Raw genomic sequence first — 23,758 nt, 5'->3', positions numbered from 1 at the left:
GGATTAATTATCTCTTTTTCCAGCCTTTTCTGACTATTTAAGACCCTCCCCAAACTTGTGAACAGCACTCATACATGGTCAACATGGGAAAGACAAAGGAGCATTCCAAGGCCATCAGAGACAAGATCGTGGAGGGTCACAAGGCTGGCAAGGGGTAAAAAACCCTTTCCAAGGAGTTGGGCCTACCTGTCTCCACTGTTGGGTGCATCATCCGGAAGTGGAAGGCTTATGGAACTACTGTTAGCCTTCCATGGCCTGGACAGCCTTTGAAAGTTTCCTCCCGTGCCGAGGCCAGGCTTGTCTGAAGAGTCAAGGCTAACCCAAGGACAACAAGGAAGGAGCTCCGGGAAGATCTCATGGCAGTGGGGACATTGGTTTCAGTGAATACCATAAGTAACGTACTCCACCGCAATGGTCTCCGTTCAAAGCGTCATGTCAAGGCTCGTCTACAGTTTGCTCATGATCACTTGGAGGACTCTGAGACTGACTGGTTCAAGGTTCTCTGGTCTGATGAGACCAAGATCGAGATCTTTGGTGCCAACCACACACATGACGTTTGGAGACTGGATGGCACTGCATATGACCCCAAGAATACCATCCCTACAGTCAAGCATGGTGGTGGCAGCATCATGCTGTGGGGCTGTTTCTCAGCCAAGGGGCCTGGCCATCTGGTCCGCATCCATGGGAAGATGGATAGCACGGCCTACCTGGAGATTTTGGCCAAGAACCTCCGCTCCTCCATCAAGGATCTTAAGATGGGTCGTCATTTCATCTTCCAACAAGACAACGACCCAAAGCACACAGCCAAGAAAACCAAAGCCTGGTTCAAGAGGCAAAAAATCAAGGTGTTGCAGTGGCCTAGTCAGTCTCCTGACCTTAACCCAATTGAAAACTTGTGGAAGGAGCTCAAGATTAAAGTCCACATGAGACACCCAAATAACCTAGATAACTTGGAGAAGATCTGCATGGAGGAGTGGGCCAAGATAACTCCAGAGACCTGTGCCGGCCTGATCAGGTCTTATAAAAGACGATTATTAGCTGTAATTGCAAACAAAGGTTATTCCACAAAATATTAAACCTAGGGGTTGAATAATAATTGACCCACACTTTTATGTTTAAAATTTATAAAAATTTAACTGAGCAACAAAACTTTTTGGTTTGTAAGATTTATGCATCTGTTAATAAATCCTGCTCTTGTTTGAAGTTTGAAGGCTCTAACTTATTTGCATCTTATTAAACCTGCTAAATCTGCAGGGGGTTGAATACTACTTGTAGGCACTGTATATTGTACTGTCACTGCTACATTGTACCAGCCCGGACTTTATACTAATACATTGTACCGGCACTGCTACATTGTATCATCCTGGACTTTATACTAATACATTGTACCGGCACTGCTACATTGTATCATCCTGGACTTTATACTGATACATTGTACTGTCACTGCTACATTGTAACATCCTGGGCTTCATACTAATACATTGTACTGGCACTGCTACATTGTACCAGCCTGGACTTCATACTGATACATTGTACTGGCACTGCTACATTGTAACATACTGGACTTCATACTGATACACTGTACTGGCACTGATACATTGTACCATCCTGGGCTTCATACTGATACATTGTACCGGCACTGCTACATTGTACCATCCTGGACTTTATACTGATACATTGTAGCAGACTATCAGAGATTTGTGCTGTTTAGGTATCAGATTCACGACTTCTGAGCTGTAGTATTCGCTCTGTACAAGTTTTCAGCCTCGGGGTGTAATCAAGAAATGTATTTTTTAAATGAAAGTGGAAGGTAGAAAGTTGTATAACTCCATTTATGTGAGGGAGGAATTTAATACTATCGACTCCCTATCGAGCCTGTGTGGCTGCAATTACTAGAAAGAGTCTTCCAGGGATTGTACAGGATGAGAAAGACAAGCTTGGCTTTCAGAAATGGCGCCACATCTGTCCGCAGGTTGTGGGGAGTATGGCAGCTCAGCACTTGTCACTTGAAGGGGGATGATCTGCGGTACCAGATACCACCCATGGACTTGTATCGTGCTGCCTGCATCGCTGTGGAAGGAGTTGACCACGCTCCCCGGCCTTTCCATTACTGCGGGATGGACCAGCACCGATGACAATTTCCCTGTGTCCTTCCCATCTTGGCCCTAAATATTACCACCGAGGGCTCACAGAGATCTATTTTAACCCCAGTTAAACTGAACAAAGCATCTGAAGCCCAGCTGCTTCCCTTTCTTTGGGGAAGAAGAGCTGTCAATCATTTTTTTTTCTTAGATGGGAAAATCAAAATTATTACTTAATTCCCAAATGTCTTCTTTGCCTAATTCCCTTTTATAAGGTCAGATAGTTTTCTGTAATTAAAAGGAAGATGTCATCAGAAAACGACCTATTGTTTAAATAATATATTTTTTAACCAATTATTTATTATTATTATTATTATTATTATTATTCATTTTATTTATTTTTTATAGTTAGTTTTCCTTTTGGCCACTGAGCCTAATATTATGTAGAGATGACTTGTCAGCAGTAATTATGATCACAGACAGGATAAAAATGGCAGACATCAATCACCTAAATTTAGGTAACTCAGGGTCCACCATTCACACACACTATATAATTCACGTCCTCCACCCTCCCTGTGCACTGACATCTGCACAGGTCATAGAGCATGCCTAAAAAATTCTCCCATAGAAATAAATAAAAATGTCCAGTCTTTTGATTTCCATGTTCCATGTGCCGGTTATTAAAAGCAATCTTTCAGCAGGTTTTTGCTATCTAATCTGACAGCAGCATAATGTAGGGACAGAGAGCCTGATTCCAGCAATATATCACTTAGTTTACTGGATGCAGCAGCTGTGAGACAATCATTGTTTTCTCTGCAGAGCTCAGAATGCAGAGCTGTGTAAAACCCCACCCACACCACTGATTGGCTGCTTTCTGTGTACACTGTACAGAATCAGTGCTGGGGGCGTGGTTGGACTAGCAGGCATGTAACACCTAGTCCTGTAGTGATAATCTCCTGCTGATAAAACACTGATTTTATTGAACAACAAAACAAACCCTAATAAGTGATACATCGCAGGAATTATGATAAATGTTTCTCTATTTACTGCAATGGCTTCAGGTAAATGGTGAACAGAAGACACATCTGTCCAGTGGGCATTTTGGCCTCCAAAATTATATTTGATCACACTTAATCCTATTTCTTTTTCCTCCTGACATTAGCGGTGGCTATGTTATGTGGCAACCTCCAGTCTCTCCCAGGATGAATAAAGATATTAAAACAAGGTTCACATTTTTTCAGTATTTTGATTTTATGCACAGATTTCTAAATGTGAATTTGGATTTTATGCACAGATTTCTAAATGTGGATTTGGATTTTATGCACAGGTTTCTAAATGTGTATTTGGATTTTATGCACAGATTTCTAAATGTGGATTTGGATTTTATGCACAGTTTTCTAAATATGGATTTGGATTTTATGCACAGATTTCTAAATGTGTATTTGGATTTTATGCCCAGATTTCTAGATGTGGATTTGGATTTTATGCACAGATTTCTAAATGTGGATTTGGATTTTTGTGCACAGATTTCTAAATGTGAATTTGGATTTATGTGCAGATTTCTAAATGTGGATTTGGATTTTATGCACAGATTTATAAATGTGGATTTGGATTTTATGCACAGATTTCTAAATGTGAATTTGGATTTATGCACAGATTTATAAATGTGTATTTGGCTTTTATGCACAGATTTATAAATGTGGATTTGGATTTTATGCACAGATTTATAAATGTGGATTTGGATTTTATGCACAGATTTCTAAATGTGGATTTGGATTTTATGCACAGGTTTCTAAATGTGGATTTGGATTTTATGCACAGATTTCTAAATGTGGATTTGGATTTTATGCACAGGTTTCTAAATGTCGATTTGGATTTTTTGAACAGATTTCTAAACTGAAATCTGAATCTAAAATCCACGCCGATGTTCGCCACTTATTCTTGAGTTTTTTTATGTGATTTCTTTGTTCCAAAAACGCACATAAAAAGAAACAACAATAAAACCAATGTAAGACCAGTGGATCAACCTGCGGATTTATGGTCCGCTATGTAAGGAGTGCAGCGCTTCCAACAGAACTTGAAAGCGCTGCTCTGAAGCTGGCGCCCCTCCGGGGCAAAGCTGTGTCATTGGAGAGTGCGCAATTTAGGCCAGCGGCTTGACCATACCACTAGTCCAAACTGTCAATCATTCCGGAGCATAGGTTTATAACAGAAGTCTATCCATAAAAATCGGATCCGTGTGGGATCCAATTTTGTAGTCAGCCTGTATGAATAGTGCCCTACGCTAGTATGGAAATCCTGGAAATCTTACATTTTCACAATTCAGTCCTTCCTTTTTTTTAATCGTACACATTATTGGATTAAAATTTCTGAAATTCCCCAAAGCTCCGAGTAGAGAGGACTAATATCAGACAGGTGTTGTGCAGCAGCGGTTTCCAGTGCAGGTGATTTTTGCCTGCAGCTACACCCCTGCTTCCCCTCCCGCAACATTCTTTTTGTTTGCACAGCTTTCCGGTAATAACCAGCTCTGAAAGAGAAGAGCAGCTCTGGCCTTCAAGGCAACAATGTACAACCAGAACAGACTCCCAACAGCTGGCACCGGCTGGATCCGACGCCAACAGCCAAACCGGGCAACTTTGTAAAAGAGGAACCGTAAAGTTTGTGACTGTGGGTGAAAGGGTAACACATAGGCCGGGCGCGCCACTTGGTACCACTGCAATAATAAGTGGAGGAAAGAGATGGAGAGAATCAATGTGGACGACTTCAGACATTGTTTTTCTTATATGCAAAAGTGGACAGTTTGGGTCCAATTTTCAGCCATTTTTTTCGTCTCTGTGTCCTTTTTTGCCAGAAGGGTGACATGGGGTTTTTCCTTTTATGCAAAAAACCCCCAAAAAGTCAAGTTTTTCCTTCCCATTAAACAGTAAAAAAAATGGACAGATGTTTCCATTAATGACTTAGATCTGTGATACGCATCAAAACCGCATCAGTCCGCAAATCCATCCCCCCGAATATGTGAACGAACCCCATGGACTATAATGGGCACATGTTCTATTTGTTAAATAACACGGATGGAACACATATGTGAAAAACGGAAAGAAAGCTTCTCTGGCTGCAGTTTTTGAGTTATTGGATTTGTTCACGTTGCATCTTTTTCTGAAACGCTGGGGAAAAAAATCCATTCTAAAAATATTCAAAAAAAATCAACATATTCATTCCTACATAAAAATGACTTGTTCGTGTATTCAGGCTTCTTTTTAAGGCTCTGCTCCCATGAGGAATTTTTAGTGATTTTTTTTGCGTATTTTTGAAAAAAAAATGCAAGTTAATTATTTTGCATATCTGCAACATCAAAAACTCACTATAAATAATTATAAAAAAAAATTACTATAAATAAATAAATTTTAAAAAACCTAAATATAAAAATGATCAAGCAACTTCTGCTTTAAAATGGTTGTTAAAAAGACAATTTGATAATCCGACTCTTATCCGGTCCTATTGATGCTGGATTAAAGGAATTTATATATATATATATATATATATATAGAATGTTAAGAGGAAGGAAGCAGAATTGTTTCAATGACGGATAGATAAACTCCGGGATCCATCAGATTAGTTACCGCCGACTTGACAAGCCATATGGCACGTGCTGGCGGATGCACAGATGTACAGGAATACAAGATGGATCAGTGAGTACAATGCATCTTTTCATACCGACGAATTCATCAAATATGCACCATTAGCGGATACATTATACATGGCGCTCTGCAGAGGGATCGCTGCTGATTGATGACTATAGTCCACTCCCAATGGAAATGTGCACAATATAAGAACCTATCCCAATATGTAGTATGTGTTATAATAATAATATTAGCAATTACCTCCCATTAGAAATATAGTATAGTTCTTCTGATTAGCTATGTCTCTTTCCTCATGTGCAGGACCTTTGCTATCTATAGTAATGACCACTAGCAACTAGCTAACTGTCACTATATCAGTGGTCATAACCATGGATACGTAAGGTCCTGCAATGCCGAAACATGAGGAAAGAGACATAGCAAATCAGAAGAACTATACTACTTTTCTAATGGGAGGTATTTGCTAATATTATTATATTATTAGGATAGGATAGGGTCTTGGAAATGGGAATACCTCTCTAAATACATGTATTTTGGACTCAAATAATTTTTGCAATTTGGTTTTTCATTAAAAATTTTGCACCGTTTCTGGCTTTTACAGGATTTTTGTTTCCCAGCACATTCAACTTTAATGCGGTCTATAGTGATAAATCAGCTGAGACCAGCTCAGAAAAAGACAAAAAGAAGTTACACTTCCCATCAGACCATCATAGGAAGCTCACTGATGGGTTCTCAGTTAACTCACATTGCAGTCAGCAAAACACAGTGCTACACAGAGGCTATAGAAGGGAAACGGTGCAACATTTTTAGAAAAACCCAATTGCAGAAATGATTATTAGCCCCAAATGAATGCATTTTATTAAAAATAGCCCCACCACATAACCTAGTTTCAAAAAGTTGGGTGAAAAAAACCCTTGTTGGCTCTATTATGGGCATATTATTGGATGTCAACTTGACAGAAGCAGATTTCTCCACTCTCATGGGCAGTCAGTTCCAATTTTCACAGGTCTGTACCAAAAAACTCAACTAAAAAATAAAAAAAACTGAAAAAAATTCTGCCTAATTGCATCAAATGGGTTCTCAACTTCGGAGAACACCTGTATGACAAAAGCCCGATAGCAAAGTGTCCTCCAGCTGGGACCTCTATCAATCAGCTGTAATCTGATGGACTGTTCAATTTTACTCTAGCAACCCCGCAGGAGAAATGGAGAATTACACCTTCGGATGAATGGGTTGTCTTTGTAATGCAAGACAGGAGGGGTCCCCCAGAGAGAGAAGGAGAGATTCTTATACTTCCATCTACCCACTCAAGCTAAGAGATGAAGATACTGATACCTTACCCGAGCACATTTGCTCATCACTAGTCTTGGGAATTCAGCATGATGGCGGAAGGACAATTATTCATTTAATTAACTCCGCATTTCCCTTAGATCTCAATTATTAGTGCCCAAGACAGCTGCCTACATCGTCTGACCCTCTCCATTCTCCCTCTAATCGCCAACATTACCCAGCCTCCATTGTATTTTTCCCCTTTAGGGATAATATTGTGTTAATTGCATTAGTAGCTCCCTAATAAAAGAGATAAATAAGAGAAGACGACCCAGGATGAAGCGTTACATAATAACATGTGGATTTCATAGATTAATCATTCCATTAATGAAGACCACATATTGTGCCGGAGCCAAGTGATCTAGATGATAGGAGCATTTTTTGTCTTTTTTTTTTTTTTTTGCACATAATTAATTTCATAGAACGAATGTGCAGCGCAGAGATTTTATTTATTCATGTCATTAACAAAGACGCGGAATCGCTGACGGAGGCTTTCATGTAAGCGTTGCTGAGAAAGACGGGAACGTGATGCGTGGGTTATGGAAGGAATCATCTCGTCTGTAAATGTGCAAGAAGGAAGATAGAAAACAAAGCAAAAATGCAGCAAACAAACAAAAAAGTAACATATTTCATCAATCATTTGGATCAGAGCTTCATCCGAGTTTGATAGAGGATTTGACTATGAGTTTGGGCTTTATTGTTGCGCTAGAAACGTGTCAGTCTTACAAGGCTTTGATGTGAATGTTTTCCATTTCGAAAAGTTTTTTTATCCATTTTTGTAAAGCAATTCCGTTATTTTATTCCTTTTTTTTTTAATTTATCAGTTTGGTCTAAAAAAAAAAAGTTGTTTTTTTTTTATATCTTTTTACCTTCTCCTATCTAGCAGACCTGATGGAACTCGAGTGATTATTTTTTGGAATTTATTTTTAATCATTTAAATTATTGATAGCAGCATGTAAGTGGTTAATAGCAGCGATCGGCGCTCAGCTCCAGTTGCTGCTTATAGACACAGATGAGGGCTATGTACCACATGTTCTCAGCACCTGAGCTCTGGCCACACACAGGTACTCCCGCAATTGCGTACATGTACTGGACTTTGCTTTAAAGGGTTAAATGGTTAGTTCTATACTTTTTGTTCAGGATCACAATTTTTCATCTCTTATACATATTAATATTAATTATCAGTTCTAAGTTTACCTTTGTCTGTTCCATTTATAAAAACTGGACACAGATCGGGCCAGCACTGGAGCTGAATGCTTAGATCTGCCTGCCGTCTTACAGCCAAGTACAAGAATCTGAAAACTGCTTTCGCCAAGTTTTACTGCGACTGTGCAACAGCGCCACCTACATTCTCATAATCAAAAAGTGCACAATTTTGTTCTTCGTAAACTTTTTTTTTTTTTTTTTTACAGGAATTTATTTTTTTAGCTCATTATTTATTTCCTAGTATTCAGAATTTTTTTCTGATATTTTATTTTCTGGCAAAAGAGGTTGTGGCTTTTAGTTAGACTGAGTTTGAATGCTTATTTGCATTTTTTCCAGTGATGCAGAGCTCTCCCTGTACAACTGCAGAGGGAGACATATTGCTGAAAGGCTGCTAATAAGGATTGTGAACCACGGGGACTATTGGACATGAGCAGTACCCATTAAAGCTGTTATACTTGACTTTTTTTTAACAATGTGCCTAAGTACTAACAGGCAAGTAATTGCTAACTACCTGCCTGTTGTGCCCGGCGCCGATCTGTTTCGGCACAGAATGGTCACAGACCGCCCCTGCTGGCATTGCAGTGGTTTCCACTGACTTCATGTTGACAGAGCAGCAGCTTCTCTTCCACACTGCTCTGTCAACGAGGTGTCACTGCAGACGTCATGCTGATTGACTGTCTAACTGGGAAGAGTCTGCTGTCAATCAGCATGACATCACTGGTGTACTCTCAGGACGATTTTACTAAAGAAAGTAGTAATATAGGTGTTTAGTTAGTGGAACAATTTAAAAAAAAGGAAATATGTAAGGGGAGATTTAAAGGGGATTTTTTTGGGGTGGAAAAAAGGTTGAAAGTCTGAGTGTGTATCTTTCCAGTAGGAGCATCCTCTGTTCCTCAGATATCGATGGGGCTTTGGCCAGACGCTGTGAGCTTTCCCCTCTATCCCTTTTCCTTCCAGGCGCACCCTTATTTGTAGGCACAGTCACGCTACAAGGACCTTAATTTAAATAAAAAGTGAAGAGCATGGGTGCTGCACATTAGTCTCCGGATTTGGTGAGCTGGAGGAGGACTAGATTCAGCCGGGCTTCCCTAATGTTAGGACCTTTGCTGCAAGCCTTCATATAAGTACCCTGGCTATCTTACGTGACATCATCAACCTAGGCCTTTAAAGGCCGACTCAGTTAGATTTATGTGCCTAAGTATTCGGCTACTACGTGCTTTGGAGTTTGCCTCACCATTCAGTTCTGTCAGCCGGCTAATCATCTCTGTCTTCAGCAAACATCTGCTTGTTTTTCTATTATGTGCAATTACTTTCTGGCTAAGGGTACCGTTACACAAAACGATTTACCAATGATCACGACCAGCGATACGACCTGGCCGTGATCGTTGGTAAGTCGTTGTGTGGTCGCTGGGGAGCTGTCACACAGACAGCTCTCCAGCGACCAACGATGCCGAAGTCCCCGGATAACCAGGGTAAACATCGGGTTACTAAGCGCAGGGCCGCGCTTAGTAACCCGATGTTTACCCTGGTTACCATCGTAAATGTAAAAAAAACCAAAAACGTACATACTCACATTCCGGTGTCCGTCAGGTCCCTCGCCGTCTGCTTCCCGCACTGACTGAGTGCCGGCCGTAAAGTGAAAGCAGAGCACAGCGGTGACGTCACACACACCGATCCAGCGATGACAGCGGGAGATCCAGCGACGAAATAAAGTTCCAAACGATCTGCTACGACGTACGATTCTCAGCAGGGTCCCTGATCGCTGCTGCGTGTCAGACACAGCGATATCGTATGGATATCACTGGAACGTCATGGATCGTACCGTCGTAGCGACAAAAGTGCCACTGTGAGACGGTACCCTAAGACCTGCTGATCAACGCTTCATCTGCTGTAAGCAAAACCAACTCTTCACTGTTGTTGTTCACACTACAAACCCTGCAGCAACAGTTTCTTTACAAGCAAATATTCTTCCTTTCTCGCTTCATTGGGGGACACAGGTAACCGTGGGTGTATGCTGCTGTCACTAGGAGGCTGACACTATGCAAATAAAGAAGTAACTCCTCCCCGCAGTATATACCCTCCGACAGGCACCAGGCAACTCAGTTTTTGCTTAGTGTCTGTGCAGCGCCCCAGAGTCCTGGTCGTTGCAGTACTGTGGCTCCGCCACTAAGGGGAGCCATGGTGCGTTCGATGGCACTGAAGGAGTTCCTCCAATCAGGTATCACAGACACCAATATGTTTCACAGCTGGGCCTCCGGGGGGAGCTAAGGGTGCTATTCATTAGGCCACTCCCCACCATAGTGGGTAAACTGGGGGTCAGGCAGGAAGTTAGAGAGAACGCTGACTGGATTGAACGAAGCAACACCTAGTGAGAGAGGGTGTTGTGGAGGAAGAGACAGTAGGGTCTCTGCCAGGGGTGGGACCCTGGCAGAGGCTTGGCATTGGAAAGAACGTAACGGGACCGTGCCTGCTCAGCATAGCGGCGGTGCCCAAGAAAGGACTAGAAGCGAGATAGATTGTGCTGAGTGAGAAACGAGATCAAGCAGACGGAGAATACCAGCAGGGGTTTTGTTGAAAGAGGCAGCACCTTGCTGAGGCGCATTACCGGTGGCCGGAACGCCGAGGGAGTGGAATAATATACAGCTTTAAGCCATACTCCAAACAGCGGCAGGACAGTCAGTCTCAGGCGGGCTGTCTACCACATATCACCTATGAAGTCTTGGGGGGCAATTGCGGGAGAGGGGCGTCTCTAGGGTCCCGGAAGAACTCCAGGCCTACCTGACAAACGGGTGCCGTTCCAACCTGAATACCAGGGAGGGACGGAATAAGAGAGGAACATCTAATCGAGTTGTGAGGGAACTTAAGAAACAGACACAACAGTTGTGGGGTACTTTCCGTGAGCACAGCAGGGAAGGACTACAACACACAGCGCTAAGAAGGAAGGCACTGATTTCCACCTGTGAGGAGAACTCTGGAGGTGCCATTGGACCGGCCGGACTTGCGCAGCCTGGTGGGCCAGATTCCGGACTGAGGACCAAGAGATCTCCAGTAAAGAGGTAAAGAGACTGCAACCTGGTGTCCTTGTTATTTACCGCGACCTGCACCCCACAACTGCACCGCTACACCACCGTTAACAGCACCTACTTCACCGGACGTCCCCCCACTGACGGACAGGGCCACGGACCGGGTCTAGCCACCGTGACAACCCCAGGACTGAGACCTAGAGGCCCGGCTCCGGGTACCCCTCGGCCCTGCGGCGGTGTGGGGGCGCTCCAACTTGGCGTCACGAACAGGATCTACTTAAGCCTGAAGAATCAGGTCATGTGTGCCTAGAGACTGTGATTTGTTGTGCATGAACTGTAGCTTTATCGAGAGACTGTGTGCTACCATTGACCAATAGAAGTTCCCGCCAAAAGCCGCCGCCATTGCTACTTTGGAGAAGAAGGAGGGAGTGCTATGGGAGGAGACTACCAGAATGGCGCGAGAAATGGATACCGCCCTCTGCGCTTCGGGCTGCAAGGAGATGACCTGCCCCAAGGCAGAGGACAACCTCCTGATTTGCAACAGCGGGAAGCAGGAGATGGAGAAGCCCGACCTCGGAGAAATGGCGGAGTCAGGTGCATGCACTGCCACCGACTATCAGGCAGCGATGATGAGCAGCGAGTGCCTGAGCAAGGAAGGAGCGATCCCGGCCTGCCCTCCTTCACCAGAGACGGACCAGGAGCCTGCGGACCTGACAGCGGAGCTACGTCCACCAATCCTGACCTCGGAGTTAGAGGAGGAGGAACCACAGCGAGCGGAGCAGCGTTCGGGGGCCGCATCGGAAGAGCCGCGGTCCGAGCAGCAGCCGACTCCAGCGTTCTTGTCAGCGGACCGGATCGACATCGGTGGAACCACATCAGGCGTAGGTACGGAAGACGCCCCTGCTCCCCCTCACGAGTCCGCTTCCACGACCCACCTCCATCTCAGTAAAGGGCGACCCTTCTCGGCAGGGTTAATGGTGTTATCCCCTGGTGACCTGGGGAGGATGGTGCCACCGCTGTCGACTAGAGTGGGAGAGCCCGTGGATGTGAGTCTAGATGGAGTAGTTCTTCGGTGGGACAGCCCCTGGGTTGGGACAGATGGATCCCAGGAGAACGGGTCCACTCTTGCGGTGCTTACGTGGGAACAATATAGACAGTGTTTGATTCTACAGTGGAAAGAGGCCGAGCCAATGGGTCCATCGAGAACACAACAATCCCCTCCGGCATGGGATGACAGAGACGTGACAAGGCGGGGCACTGTGTTGGCCTACCATGCAAGAAGAGGGTGGGGCCTCATACACGAGCCAGGATTGGATACTGACGTTTTTGTTGCGCACTGTAACGTGAGGGCTCCCTGCTGTGGCCGAAGTGGAGAACCATTGCAAAAGGGGGATTCGGTGACCTACAGCCGCCACCAGAACCCGCTCGGGTGGTGTGCACGGAATGTTCGGCGGTGTATGTCTGGAGCCGTGACCCTTACCGCCTCGGACCTGGTCCCAGGAGCACCCGATCTTGTCACCATCGCAACGGTGCGCCTGGTTGCGGCCACCGAGTTGGCCAGTCGAGTTCATCTTCACGTTCGAACCGCGGACGCTGGCACCACGGTGGTTGGGGGGCAGGAGCCCGAGACGCCTGAAAAAGAGTAAACCTCGGAAACCTGAAAATGTAAATAGTTACTGTTTGTTCTTTTGTTCCTGTTGCTGCTAAACCCGTCCAGGGTAAACTTTAAAAGGTGACCCCTTTGTTGACCCGGGGTCACTATTGTTGTTTTCCAGAAGTTTTGCACAAAGTTACACAAACTGCAGTAATCATGGACTGTGCATGATTCAAACTTTCCTGTAAATAGTTTGCACCTTCTTAAAGATGCTTCCTACTGGTTTTAGTTAAAGACACTTTGCGAAGATGCCATTCCGGAGCTCTGGTATGGACTGGTAGGCTGAGAAGAAGAGCTACCTCAGAGAGACTTGATCTCCTCTTAAAGGGGAGGTTAGAATTGAACTTGGAAAGTGATACTGTTTCCGAACAGTAATGTCATGATGATGCTTTGCAAGAAATGTAACCGTTTTACATGAAAAGTTATATGTGTTTAATATGTTTGAAATGTGAAGTTTGAATAATGTTCTTCAAAAGGAAAGATGCAGAAAGCCTGTTGAGGTGGACTAGAGTTCTGCATGGATAGAAACGTAAGAAAGTAATAATGAAGGTGAGGATAGAAGGTAAACCCTGCGTCCCCATAGAAAGTTAGTTCGTTACTAAGGACAGAAAGTAGACCCGTAGGGGTTAGTGAGTGAGTCCTTATAGGAGCCAGGCAGAGTGGGCTCCATGTTCTCAAACTGAAAGGAATGTTATGTCTATACTATGTATAGTAGAGAAAGGCAGTAGGCCCTGGCTGAACGGGGCGGTCCTGTAAAAGAAAGGAGAGGCAGTAGGTCTGGTGCCATAGGGACAGGCGGTCCTGCAGGTTCAAAAGTAGGAGAATGAAGAGTTACCTTGCCCTGTAATGTGATTATAGGAAGGCCTTTGATAAACTAAGAGTGTATGTTTCTTAAAGGCAATGTTAATTTATTGTTCCAGCATTTGCACTTAGTAGAATACCCGGTTGGGTAATGAGAGTAAATTGTAGCCTGTTGCTATGATATTTGATTATGTTTTGTAACGTTAAAGTGTCCTCACCTCCCATAAAGGGAAGCCTGTTCAAGTATGCTTATTGTTTTGCACTCAACAAATTTGTATGTCTTTTTGCTAACCTGTATTGTTGTTTTCTTCCCAGTCCCGGAGTACTGTGTTTAACCAGGGGGGAGTGCAGCGCCCCAGAGTCCTGGTCGTTGCAGTACTGTGGCTCCGCCACTAAGGGGAGCCATGGTGCGTTCGATGGCACTGAAGGAGTTCCTCCAATCAGGTATCACAGACACCAATATGTTTCACAGCTGGGCCTCCGGGGGGAGCTAAGGGTGCTATTCATTAGGCCACTCCCCACCATAGTGGGTAAACTGGGGGTCAGGCAGGAAGTTAGAGAGAACGCTGACTGGATTGAACGAAGCAACACCTAGTGAGAGAGGGTGTTGTGGAGGAAGAGACAGTAGGGTCTCTGCCAGGGGTGGGACCCTGGCAGAGGCTTGGCATTGGAAAGAACGTAACGGGACCGTGCCTGCTCAGCATAGCGGCGGTGCCCAAGAAAGGACTAGAAGCGAGATAGATTGTGCTGAGTGAGAAACGAGATCAAGCAGACGGAGAATACCAGCAGGGGTTTTGTTGAAAGAGGCAGCACCTTGCTGAGGCGCATTACCGGTGGCCGGAACGCCGAGGGAGTGGAATAATATACAGCTTTAAGCCATACTCCAAACAGCGGCAGGACAGTCAGTCTCAGGCGGGCTGTCTACCACATATCACCTATGAAGTCTTGGGGGGCAATTGCGGGAGAGGGGCGTCTCTAGGGTCCCGGAAGAACTCCAGGCCTACCTGACAAACGGGTGCCGTTCCAACCTGAATACCAGGGAGGGACGGAATAAGAGAGGAACATCTAATCGAGTTGTGAGGGAACTTAAGAAACAGACACAACAGTTGTGGGGTACTTTCCGTGAGCACAGCAGGGAAGGACTACAACACACAGCGCTAAGAAGGAAGGCACTGATTTCCACCTGTGAGGAGAACTCTGGAGGTGCCATTGGACCGGCCGGACTTGCGCAGCCTGGTGGGCCAGATTCCGGACTGAGGACCAAGAGATCTCCAGTAAAGAGGTAAAGAGACTGCAACCTGGTGTCCTTGTTATTTACCGCGATCTGCACCCCACAACTGCACCGCTACACCACCGTTAACAGCACCTACTTCACCGGACGTCCCCCCACTGACGGACAGGGCCACGGACCGGGTCTAGCCACCGTGACAACCCCAGGACTGAGACCTAGAGGCCCGGCTCCGGGTACCCCTCGGCCCTGCGGCGGTGTGGGGGCGCTCCATCTGTAGGAGGCGGACCTGGATCTAACCCCAGATCCGCATTTCTTTTACAGGGATTTGTTATGTGTTATTAATCATTTCCCCCTTTCTTTTTCAGATACTTTCTTCAGGGTAACAGGGTGCAGTTTTCTCACCCTGCTTTCCCCACTTTGAGTGACCGAGAGAGCAGTGTGGTATCACCCACATCGCACCCTCTCGGACCCGTTGGGCAGGACTTTGTCCCCTGTCACCCATTTGGGTGTTCAGGGTGACCTTTCCTCGGTGGCCAGTCCTGCCCATTACCCCTCCTCATCCCTCTCCTCGGAGTGGGCTGAGAAATAGACAGTGGTCACTTCCAGTGACCCTCTTCCCCCTGTTTAGGGGTCGACGCCGTCTTCTGTGCCGGAGTTCGTGGCGCGGGAAGGAGGACCTCTTCCAGAACCCTCTACTCTGACAAGGGATCCTGATGTGTTCCTCAACTTCAGGTAGGGAATCTTCAAGCAACATGTACTGGGCCCCCCCTACCCCCTCCCGCCCTGCAAGCGATCTCTTACCAGGGCCTCTGTTTAATAGGGGAGTGGGCTGTAGTGCCTTGTTCTTGTGTCGCTATCGCCGCATGGCAGGCATTCTTTTCCCCTTTTTAATTCAAACCTGCGGGTGCGCGCACCCGCCATTTTTTTCATTCTTTCAGCCCCCAGATGACCACGCCCCCTTGCGGCGCCCTGCATCACCGCGGCCAGGAGTCCAGTGCTCTCGGGGGCGTTTCTTCTGCTCCCCCCTTCGGCGCTTGTGCACGCCCACAGCGTCGCGCTGTTCCCGCGCTCTTTAGCCGACTTCCTCTTCCTGCCAGTGTCTCCTCACCGCGTGGGACAGAAGGATCTCGGGGGACACAGGCACAGACTTCTGCGGCTTCCGCTGTCACTGTCCTGTCAGCAGGCTCAGCGCTACTGCTCTCTCGGGCTCTACTCCTCCCTGCAGTTCTTCTCCGCACCTTGACAAGGTAATATCTCTACCTATGTCCGACCCCACTCCGGCCTTTGCCACTACGGTCATCCATTACGCCTGCGCCCTCTGTAAGAAAAAATGGGCCTCAGGTCAGTCTTCTCCTTTCTGCCCGTCCTGCGTTCCTCCCATCATGTCAGCCTCTCAGGAAGCTCCTAGGTCTCGGGATGAGTGCACCCCCCCTCCCCCGGATTGGGCTGTTGCAATGTCTCAATCAGTGTCTCACCTGACTAAGGTGTCTCAGTCACTGGTCCAGGCACTTGAACGTATCCCGCTTCTCTCTAATGCCACCAGTGCCACGAACGCCTCACACGGCGATTCGCTCGCACCTGTCCAAGACCCTCACAGAGGCAGACTGGACAAAAGAGACAGAAAAAGGACCTTATCTAGATCCTCTTCTAATTCCCCGGACCACACCGGGATTCCCCTATCTGCCCGTTTTCCTTCCTCGCAGGCGGACGTCGGGTCTGACCTAACCTCTCAGTCGGAATCTGACTCGGATGCAGATCAGACTTCTGGAACACAGGATATGGTCGATAGCCTTATTTCAGCTATTATTCAGACGCTTAAATTTAAGGAAGATGAGGCAAGCTCTCAGGACGTTCCCGTTGCGTTCAAACGGATTAAACTTCCCTCTAGGGTTTTTCCTAATCACAGGGAGTTCGACAACACTACCTCTACACACTGGGAAAACCCTGGCAAACGTTTCCCTGGCAGGAAACGGCTAGACGTGTTATACCCTTTTCACTCTGACCTTGTCAACAAATGGTCCGAGTCTCCTAAGGTCGACCCGCCTGTGTCCAGGCTATTCTCTCAGTCGGTTCTGTCTATTCCGGACGCGGCTTCCCTTAAGGACCCCACGGACAGACAAATCGAGGCATTAGCATAATCAGTTTTTGAGGCCTCCGGAGCCTCCCTCTGCCCTAGTTTAGCCTTGTCCTGGGTAGCCAAGGCTGTGTCAGCCTGGGCCAAAACCCTGCGCAGAGGCATTTTGGTCTCTGCTCCTGCTGAGGAACTGTCTGATTTAGCGGATCAGATTTCTCTTGCGGGTAAGTACCTCATGAATGCCTCCCTTGATGCAGCGGCCTGCTTGACTCGGGCTAACAGCAACATTGTAGCCATTCGCCGGATTCTTTGGCTAAAAGTGTGGAACGCGGATCCCGCTTCTAAAAAATCCCTCACTGGTCTGCCCTTCCAGGGTTCTAGACTCTTCGGCACGCAGCTGGATCAAATGATCTCGGGACGCTACGGGTGGTAAGACAGGAGGGGCCCCCAGTCCTTTCGTCCCTTTCGGTCCTTCGCTTCCACAGGAAACCCCAACCAGAACCTTTCTTCCTCGCAAGGGGACCGAAGGAAGCCTTCTTTCAGGCCTCCCCCACGCTGGAGAGCTAAGAGCCACCCCGCAAACCATCTGGATCTCGGGGCCACAGGTTTTCTAATGAATGACGGGTCGCCCCCATCTGGAAATCGCTCCAGGGTGGGAGGCCGGCTTCTTCTGTTCTCAGAAGTTTGGCTATCGGTAGTCGACGACGCCTGGGTCAGGGAGATCGTCACGTCAGGCTACAAGATAGAATTTTCTTCACCCCCAGGATGTCGTTTCCTGCTCTCTCGTCCTCCCAAACAGCCCTCTCATCTCCCAGGGCTTCTCCAGGCCGTCGATTCACTCCTCGCCTCAGGAGTCATAGTTCCAGTGCCTTGTCGCGAGCAGTTTTCGGGTTTTTACTTAAACCTGTTCGTGGTTCCAAAAAAGGACGGCTCTCTCCGTCCAATTTTGGATCTCAAGCAGTTGAACCGCCACCTCCGGATTCGGCGCTTCAGGATGGAATCTCTTCGCTCTGTGGTCGCGTCCATGGAACCGGGCGAGTTTCTGTGTTCCGTGGACATCCGGGATGCGTACCTTCACGTTCCTATTTGCGTACAGCATCAGAAATTCCTCCAGTTCGCGATCCAAGAACATCATTATCAGTTCACGGCTCTCCCTTTTGGTCTGGCATCTGCGCCCAGGGTCTTTACGAAGGTCATGGCAGCTGTCATGGCCATTCTGTGTTCAAAGGCGATTCTGGTAATCCCATACCTCGACGACCTCTTGATCAAGGGTCCATCCCGTCGGGATTGCAGCCAGAGCCTCCAGCTTACTCTGGACACGCTTCTTGATTCCAACTCTTCCTTGATTCCAACTCAGCGTCTGGAGTTCCTGGGCATGGAATTCGACACCTCTCAGGCTCAGGTCTTTCTCCCCAAGGAGAAGTTCCTTTCTCTTCGTCGGGGTGTCAGAGCACTAAAGGACCCGAATCCTCTGTCTCTCCGCCTCGCCATGAGGGTTCTGGGGAAAATGGTCGCTTCTATCGAAGCGGTCCCCTATGCCCAGTTCCACTCTCATCCCCTCCAGCTGGCCCTTCTGTCTGCCTGGGGCAGGAACCCACTTTCCCTGGATCACCAGTTTCATCTCTCTCCCAAAGTGAAGCAGTCTCTCTCTTGGTGGACGCTGTCCACCTCCATTCTGCTCGGGAGATCATTTCTCCCTCCCTGCTGGCAGGTTATCACCACCAACGCCAGCCTCCAAGGTTGGGGAGCGGTTTTTCTCCACCTCACGGCCCAGGGCCGCTGGACTGCTCAGGAGGCGTGCCTCCCTATCAACCTCTTGGAAATCAGAGCCATCTTCCTAGCCCTCATCCGCTGGGAGTCTCTCCTTTCAGGAAAACCGGTCCGCATTCAGTCGGACAATGCCACAGCCGTGGCCAACATAAACCATCAGGGAGGGACTCGCAGCAGACAAGTCATGACGGAAGTGGCAAAAATTCTGCGTTGGGCGGAGGGTCACGTTCCCTCTCTGTCAGATGTCCACATCCCAGAGGTGGACAATTGGGAAGCCGACTTTCTAAGTCACCAGGGCATCGTGGCGGGCGAGTGGTCTCTTCTTCCCTCAATCTTCAGCCAGATTTGCCAGCGGTGGGGCATCCCAGACGTCGACTTAATGGCCTCCTGGGCAAACCACAAGGTTCCCCAGTACCTCTCCAGATCTCGGGATCTGATGGCCGTCGGATGTGATGCTCTCGTGATCTCGTGGGCCCAGTTCCAGATGCCCTATCTGTTCCCACCCCTCCCCTTGATCCCAAGGGTCGTAAAAAAGATCAAGACGGAAGGGGTCCCCGTACTCTTGGTAGCTCCAGATTGGCCTCGCAGGGCCTGGTATGCGGAACTGGTGAACATGCTATTGGACGTCCCGTGGAGGCTTCCGGATCGTCCGGACCTTCTTTCGCAGAGGCCCCTCTTCCACCCGAATTCTCGGTCTCTGAATTTAACGGTATGGCCGTTAAGGCCACGGTCCTGAAGGACGTGGGTTTTTCTCATAGCGTCATCCAGACTATGATAAGAGCGAGAAAACCGGCTTCCTCGCGTATTTACCACAGATGTTGGAAGGTCTTTTTCCGGTGGTGTCAGGACAACAGTCTGTTTCCTATGACCTTTTCCCTTCCATCCCTTCTCAGTTTCCTTCAAGCGGGTCTAGACTCAGGTCTTTCCCTTAGCACCTTGAAGGGTCAGATTTCCGCTCTGTCCATCCTTTTTCAAAGGGAACTGGCCTCCCTTCCTCAGGTGAGGACCTTTATCCAGGGGGTCGCTCATATAGCTCCCCCTTATCGTCCTCCTGTCGAGCCTTGGGATTTCAACCTCGTGTTCGACGCCCTCCAGCGTGCGCCCTTTGAACCAATTCAGGACATTTCCTTCTCTCTTCTATCCTGGAAGGTAGCCTTTTTGGTCGCCATCACCTCCATTAGAAGAGTGTCGGAGCTGGCGGCATTATCCTGTCATTCTCCCTTTCTAGTCCTGCATCAGGACAAGGTGGTTCTTCGTCCGGTTCCTTCTTTTCTACCAAAGGTAGTTTTGGCTTTTCACATCAATGAGGACATTGTCCTCCCTTCCTTGTGCCCTTCCCCGGTTCATCCCTTGGAGAAATCTCTTCACAAGTTGGATGTGGTCAGGGCTATCCGGATTTATCTCTCCAGAACTGCCTCTTTTCGTCAGGCCGATCCTCTGTTCATCGTCTCGGAAAGGCGGCGAAAGGGCTCCCTGCCTCCAAGTCCACAATTGCTCGTTGGATCCGTTCGGCGGTTCTGGAGGCATACCGTGTCCAAGACAAACGGCCCCCTTCGGGGGTGAAGGCTCACTCTACCCGGGCTGTGGGAGCTTCCTGGGCAGTTCGTCACCAAGCTTCGGCCTCGCAGGTTTGCAAGGCCGCAACGTGGTCATCTATTCACACCTTTGTCAAGTTCTACAAGGTGCATACTCAGGCTTCTGCGGACGCAAGCCTGGGTAGGAAGGTACTGCAGGCCGCGGTTTCTCACCGGCCGACCAAACTCCTCTTTTTCTGCAGAATATCCCGCCCTAGGGACTGCTTTTGGACGTCCCATGGTTACCTGTGTCCCCCAATGAAGCGAGAAAGAACTCCCTTGGAGTTGTACCGTGTTGGCCCACGGGCCGTTGTTGTGGGTTGGTACATAGGTTGAGTTTTATATTACCTGTTCCTACTACTGCTTTTGCACCGAGTTGCCTGGTGCCTGTCGGAGGGTGTATACTGCCGGGGAGGAGCTACTTCTTCTTTATTTGCATAGTGTCAGCCTCCTAGTGACAGCAGCATACACCCATGGTTACCTGTGTCACCCAATGAAGGCTCCAAGAAAGAGATTTTACGGTAAGAACCAAAAATCCCACTTTTTTCCCTGTTCATCAATGCTGCCCAAGGACCATCTGTCTTTAACTATTTATTTGCTGCAAGCCCTGAACTGACTGTACATTAACAATTCCCATGTGGGTGCACACTCCTGCTTCTGTCCTCTGGTGTTTTCTACTCTGCTTGTCTTCCTGCTGTCTTGGTCCTCACTGATCCATGTCCTGGTCCTGCCGCTGTGCCATTGCCTTTGGCCTACAGCTTAGAGAATCCACCCCATCAGGTGAGCCCTATAACACAAGTAACAGCAGACGAAAGAGAACAGCACCACTCAGGGGCGTAACTACCGCGGTCGCAGCGGTCGCCATTGCGACCGGGCCCCGCAGGTCAGGGGCCCCGGGCCGGCAGGTCTGAGCAGGGCCAGGCTGGCCATCGGGCACTTCTGGCAAATGCCAGAAGAGCCGATGCCAGTAGTGGGCCGCTGCACTGTTCCTCCCCCGGAACCCCCCCAGTGCCGCCGCCGCCGCCGCATTTAACTATACCGGCGTCTATGACACCGGTATAGTTCAATGCAATGATGGGAGGAGAGAGCGTCACCTGACGCTTCCTCTCCCATCATTCCCCGCTCTGCCTCTGACAGTACACTGCGGGTGCGCGATGACGTCATATCATCGCGCACCTGCAGTGTCCAGGGCAGACTGCAGCCGCCAGGAGCAGCGCGGGCAAAAGTAAAGGTGAGGAGAGTTTTTTTTTTTTTTTTCTTTTTAACCGGACTGTGGGGCCATTATCGGGGGGGGGGGATGAGATGAGATGTGGGCTGTGCTCTATATACCCCTGTGCGGGCTCTGCTGTATATACCCCTGTGCGGGCTGTGCTGTATATACCCCTGTGCGGGCTGTGCTCTATATACCCCTGTGCGGGCTGTGCTGTATATACCCCTGTGGGGGCTGTGCTGTATATATCCCTGTACGGGCTCTGCTGTATATATCCCTGTACGGGCTCTGCTGTATATATCCCTGTGCGGGCTCTGCTGTATATACCACTGTGCGGGCTCTGCTGTATATACCACTGTGCGGGCTCTGCTGTATATACCACTGTGCGGGCTGTGCTCTATATACCCCTGTGCGGGCTCTGCTGTATATACCACTGTGCGGGCTCTGCTGTATATATCCCTGTGTGGGCTCTGCTGTATATACCACTGTGCGGGCTGTGCTCTATATACCACTGTGCGGGCTGTGCTGTATATACCCCTGTGCTGGCTGTGCTGTATATATCCCTGTGCGGGCTCTGCTGTATATACCCCTGTGGGGGCTGTGCTGTATATATCCCTGTGCGGGCTCTGCTGTATATATCCCTGTGCGGGCTCTGCTGTATATAACACTGTGCGGGCTGTGCTCTATATACCACTGTGCGGGCTCTGCTGTATATAACACTGTGCGGGCTGTGCTGGATATACCACTGTGCGGTCTGTGCTGGATATACCACTGTGAGGGCTGTGCTGGATATACCACTGTGCGGTCTGTGCTGGATATACCACTGTGAGGGCTGTGCTGTATATACCACTGTGCGGTCTGTGCTGGATATACCACTGTGCGGTCTGTGCTGGATATACCACTGTGAGGGCTGTGCTGGATATATCCCTGTGCGGTCTGTGCTGGATATACCACTGTGCGGTCTGTGCTGGATATACCACTGTGAGGGCTGTGCTGGATATACCACTGTGAGGGCTGTGCTGGATATACCACTGTGCGGGCTGTGCTGGATATACCACTGTGCGGGCTGTGCTGGATATACCACTGTGCGGGCTGTGCTGGCACCCAACACCATGTTGCAGTGCAGGAGATTCCTGCAACAGTCCGAGGCGTATCTAGGGGAAGCGGGGCGGGGGAAGGTGGGGGGGTTGCGGGGGCGGGGGAAGGTGGGGGGGTAGGGGGGGGGCCCCATTTGGAAGTTCGCACCGGGGCCCATAACTTTGTAGTTACGCCACTGGCACCACTCTATATAATTGCACACCACTAATAATTGGTAAAAATAGGAAAACTTTATTGATACACCAATTTAAAAATTTATTTGTATATTACTAGTAGTGTGCTGGCTCTCTTCTTTAGCTATAACACAAGTAGTGGCTTGACATTTCTCGGACCTCTGCTGTAGTATCAGTGTGCACCCCCCAGAGAGATAAAAGAAGGGTTGATTGTATTTCTTATAGGGGTTATGTCATCATGAAAACCCCATTTTATACACGGCACTCCGGAATCTAATTGATATTGCAAACAGAAGCTCCAGCCGCCATATTGCATTTGTAATAGTACAAGGCAAATGGGTAAAAGCGGCTAGTAGCAGCCCCGTTTTGGCTTATGGATGGGGTCTAAACGTGACCATACTCTTTACATAACTTGCTCAAAGTCCTCCATGCATATGCCTTTTAGATGAGCTAAGCCTACATATGTTCTTAAAGAAGGGGGACAATAAACCAAGAAGGATCAGGCATGCTGAAATCCAACATGTCCAATCCTCTGCACAAACCCTATACATGGCGGATGGTTTTTCCAGTCCTTCCAAAAAGTACATTCTGTCCTACATTCCTCTATTGTATACATTCACCTTAAGAGGAAACTATTTTTCTACTTCCACAAGCATCGTGCTGTTTATTATTGCAAAAATTCCTTCTAAATGTGGTAATGGCCGCTGATCCTAATAACATTTTGTTCTGTTTTGTTCAGTTTTACAGGCCAGATGATCTCATGTCTTTCTTCGGGCAGGTGGTTTATTTTGCAGGTCTCTGCTACATTACAAGGTCTCGCTGTTACCGCTTCGGGGATATAAGGTAATTTGGCACCCAGTAAGATAACACTCATAAAGGGAAGGGGATGTCTCTAC

The 23,758-nt window shown here is 47.9% G+C and overlaps 1 protein-coding gene across 5 annotated transcripts in view; it reads left to right on the top strand.

Moving 5' to 3' along the window:
- The window catches only part of LOC143770262 (uncharacterized), a 72,032-nt gene that overhangs the window by 25,667 nt on the left and 22,607 nt on the right, over nucleotides 1-23,758 (top strand). For 2 of the 5 annotated variants that reach the window (XR_013214583.1, XR_013214584.1), the window contains exons 1-2: nucleotides 21,030-21,161; nucleotides 23,602-23,705. Coding sequence is in view for 2 of the 5 variants with exons in the window: in XM_077259729.1 (XP_077115844.1) it covers nucleotides 23,602-23,705 (104 nt within the window). In the remaining 3 variants the exon portion in view is untranslated. Of the gene's footprint in view, nucleotides 1-20,822; nucleotides 20,903-21,029; nucleotides 21,162-23,601; nucleotides 23,706-23,758 lie in introns of those variants that run through there. The other 3 variants (XM_077259729.1, XM_077259728.1, XR_013214582.1) reach the window with 2 other exon arrangements.

Source organism: Ranitomeya variabilis, chromosome 4, assembly GCF_051348905.1.
Source record: "Ranitomeya variabilis isolate aRanVar5 chromosome 4, aRanVar5.hap1, whole genome shotgun sequence".
Lineage (NCBI taxonomy): Eukaryota > Metazoa > Chordata > Amphibia > Anura > Dendrobatidae > Ranitomeya > Ranitomeya variabilis.
Note: the sequence above shows the minus strand (reverse complement) of the source record. Positions and strands in the feature narration are given on the sequence as shown.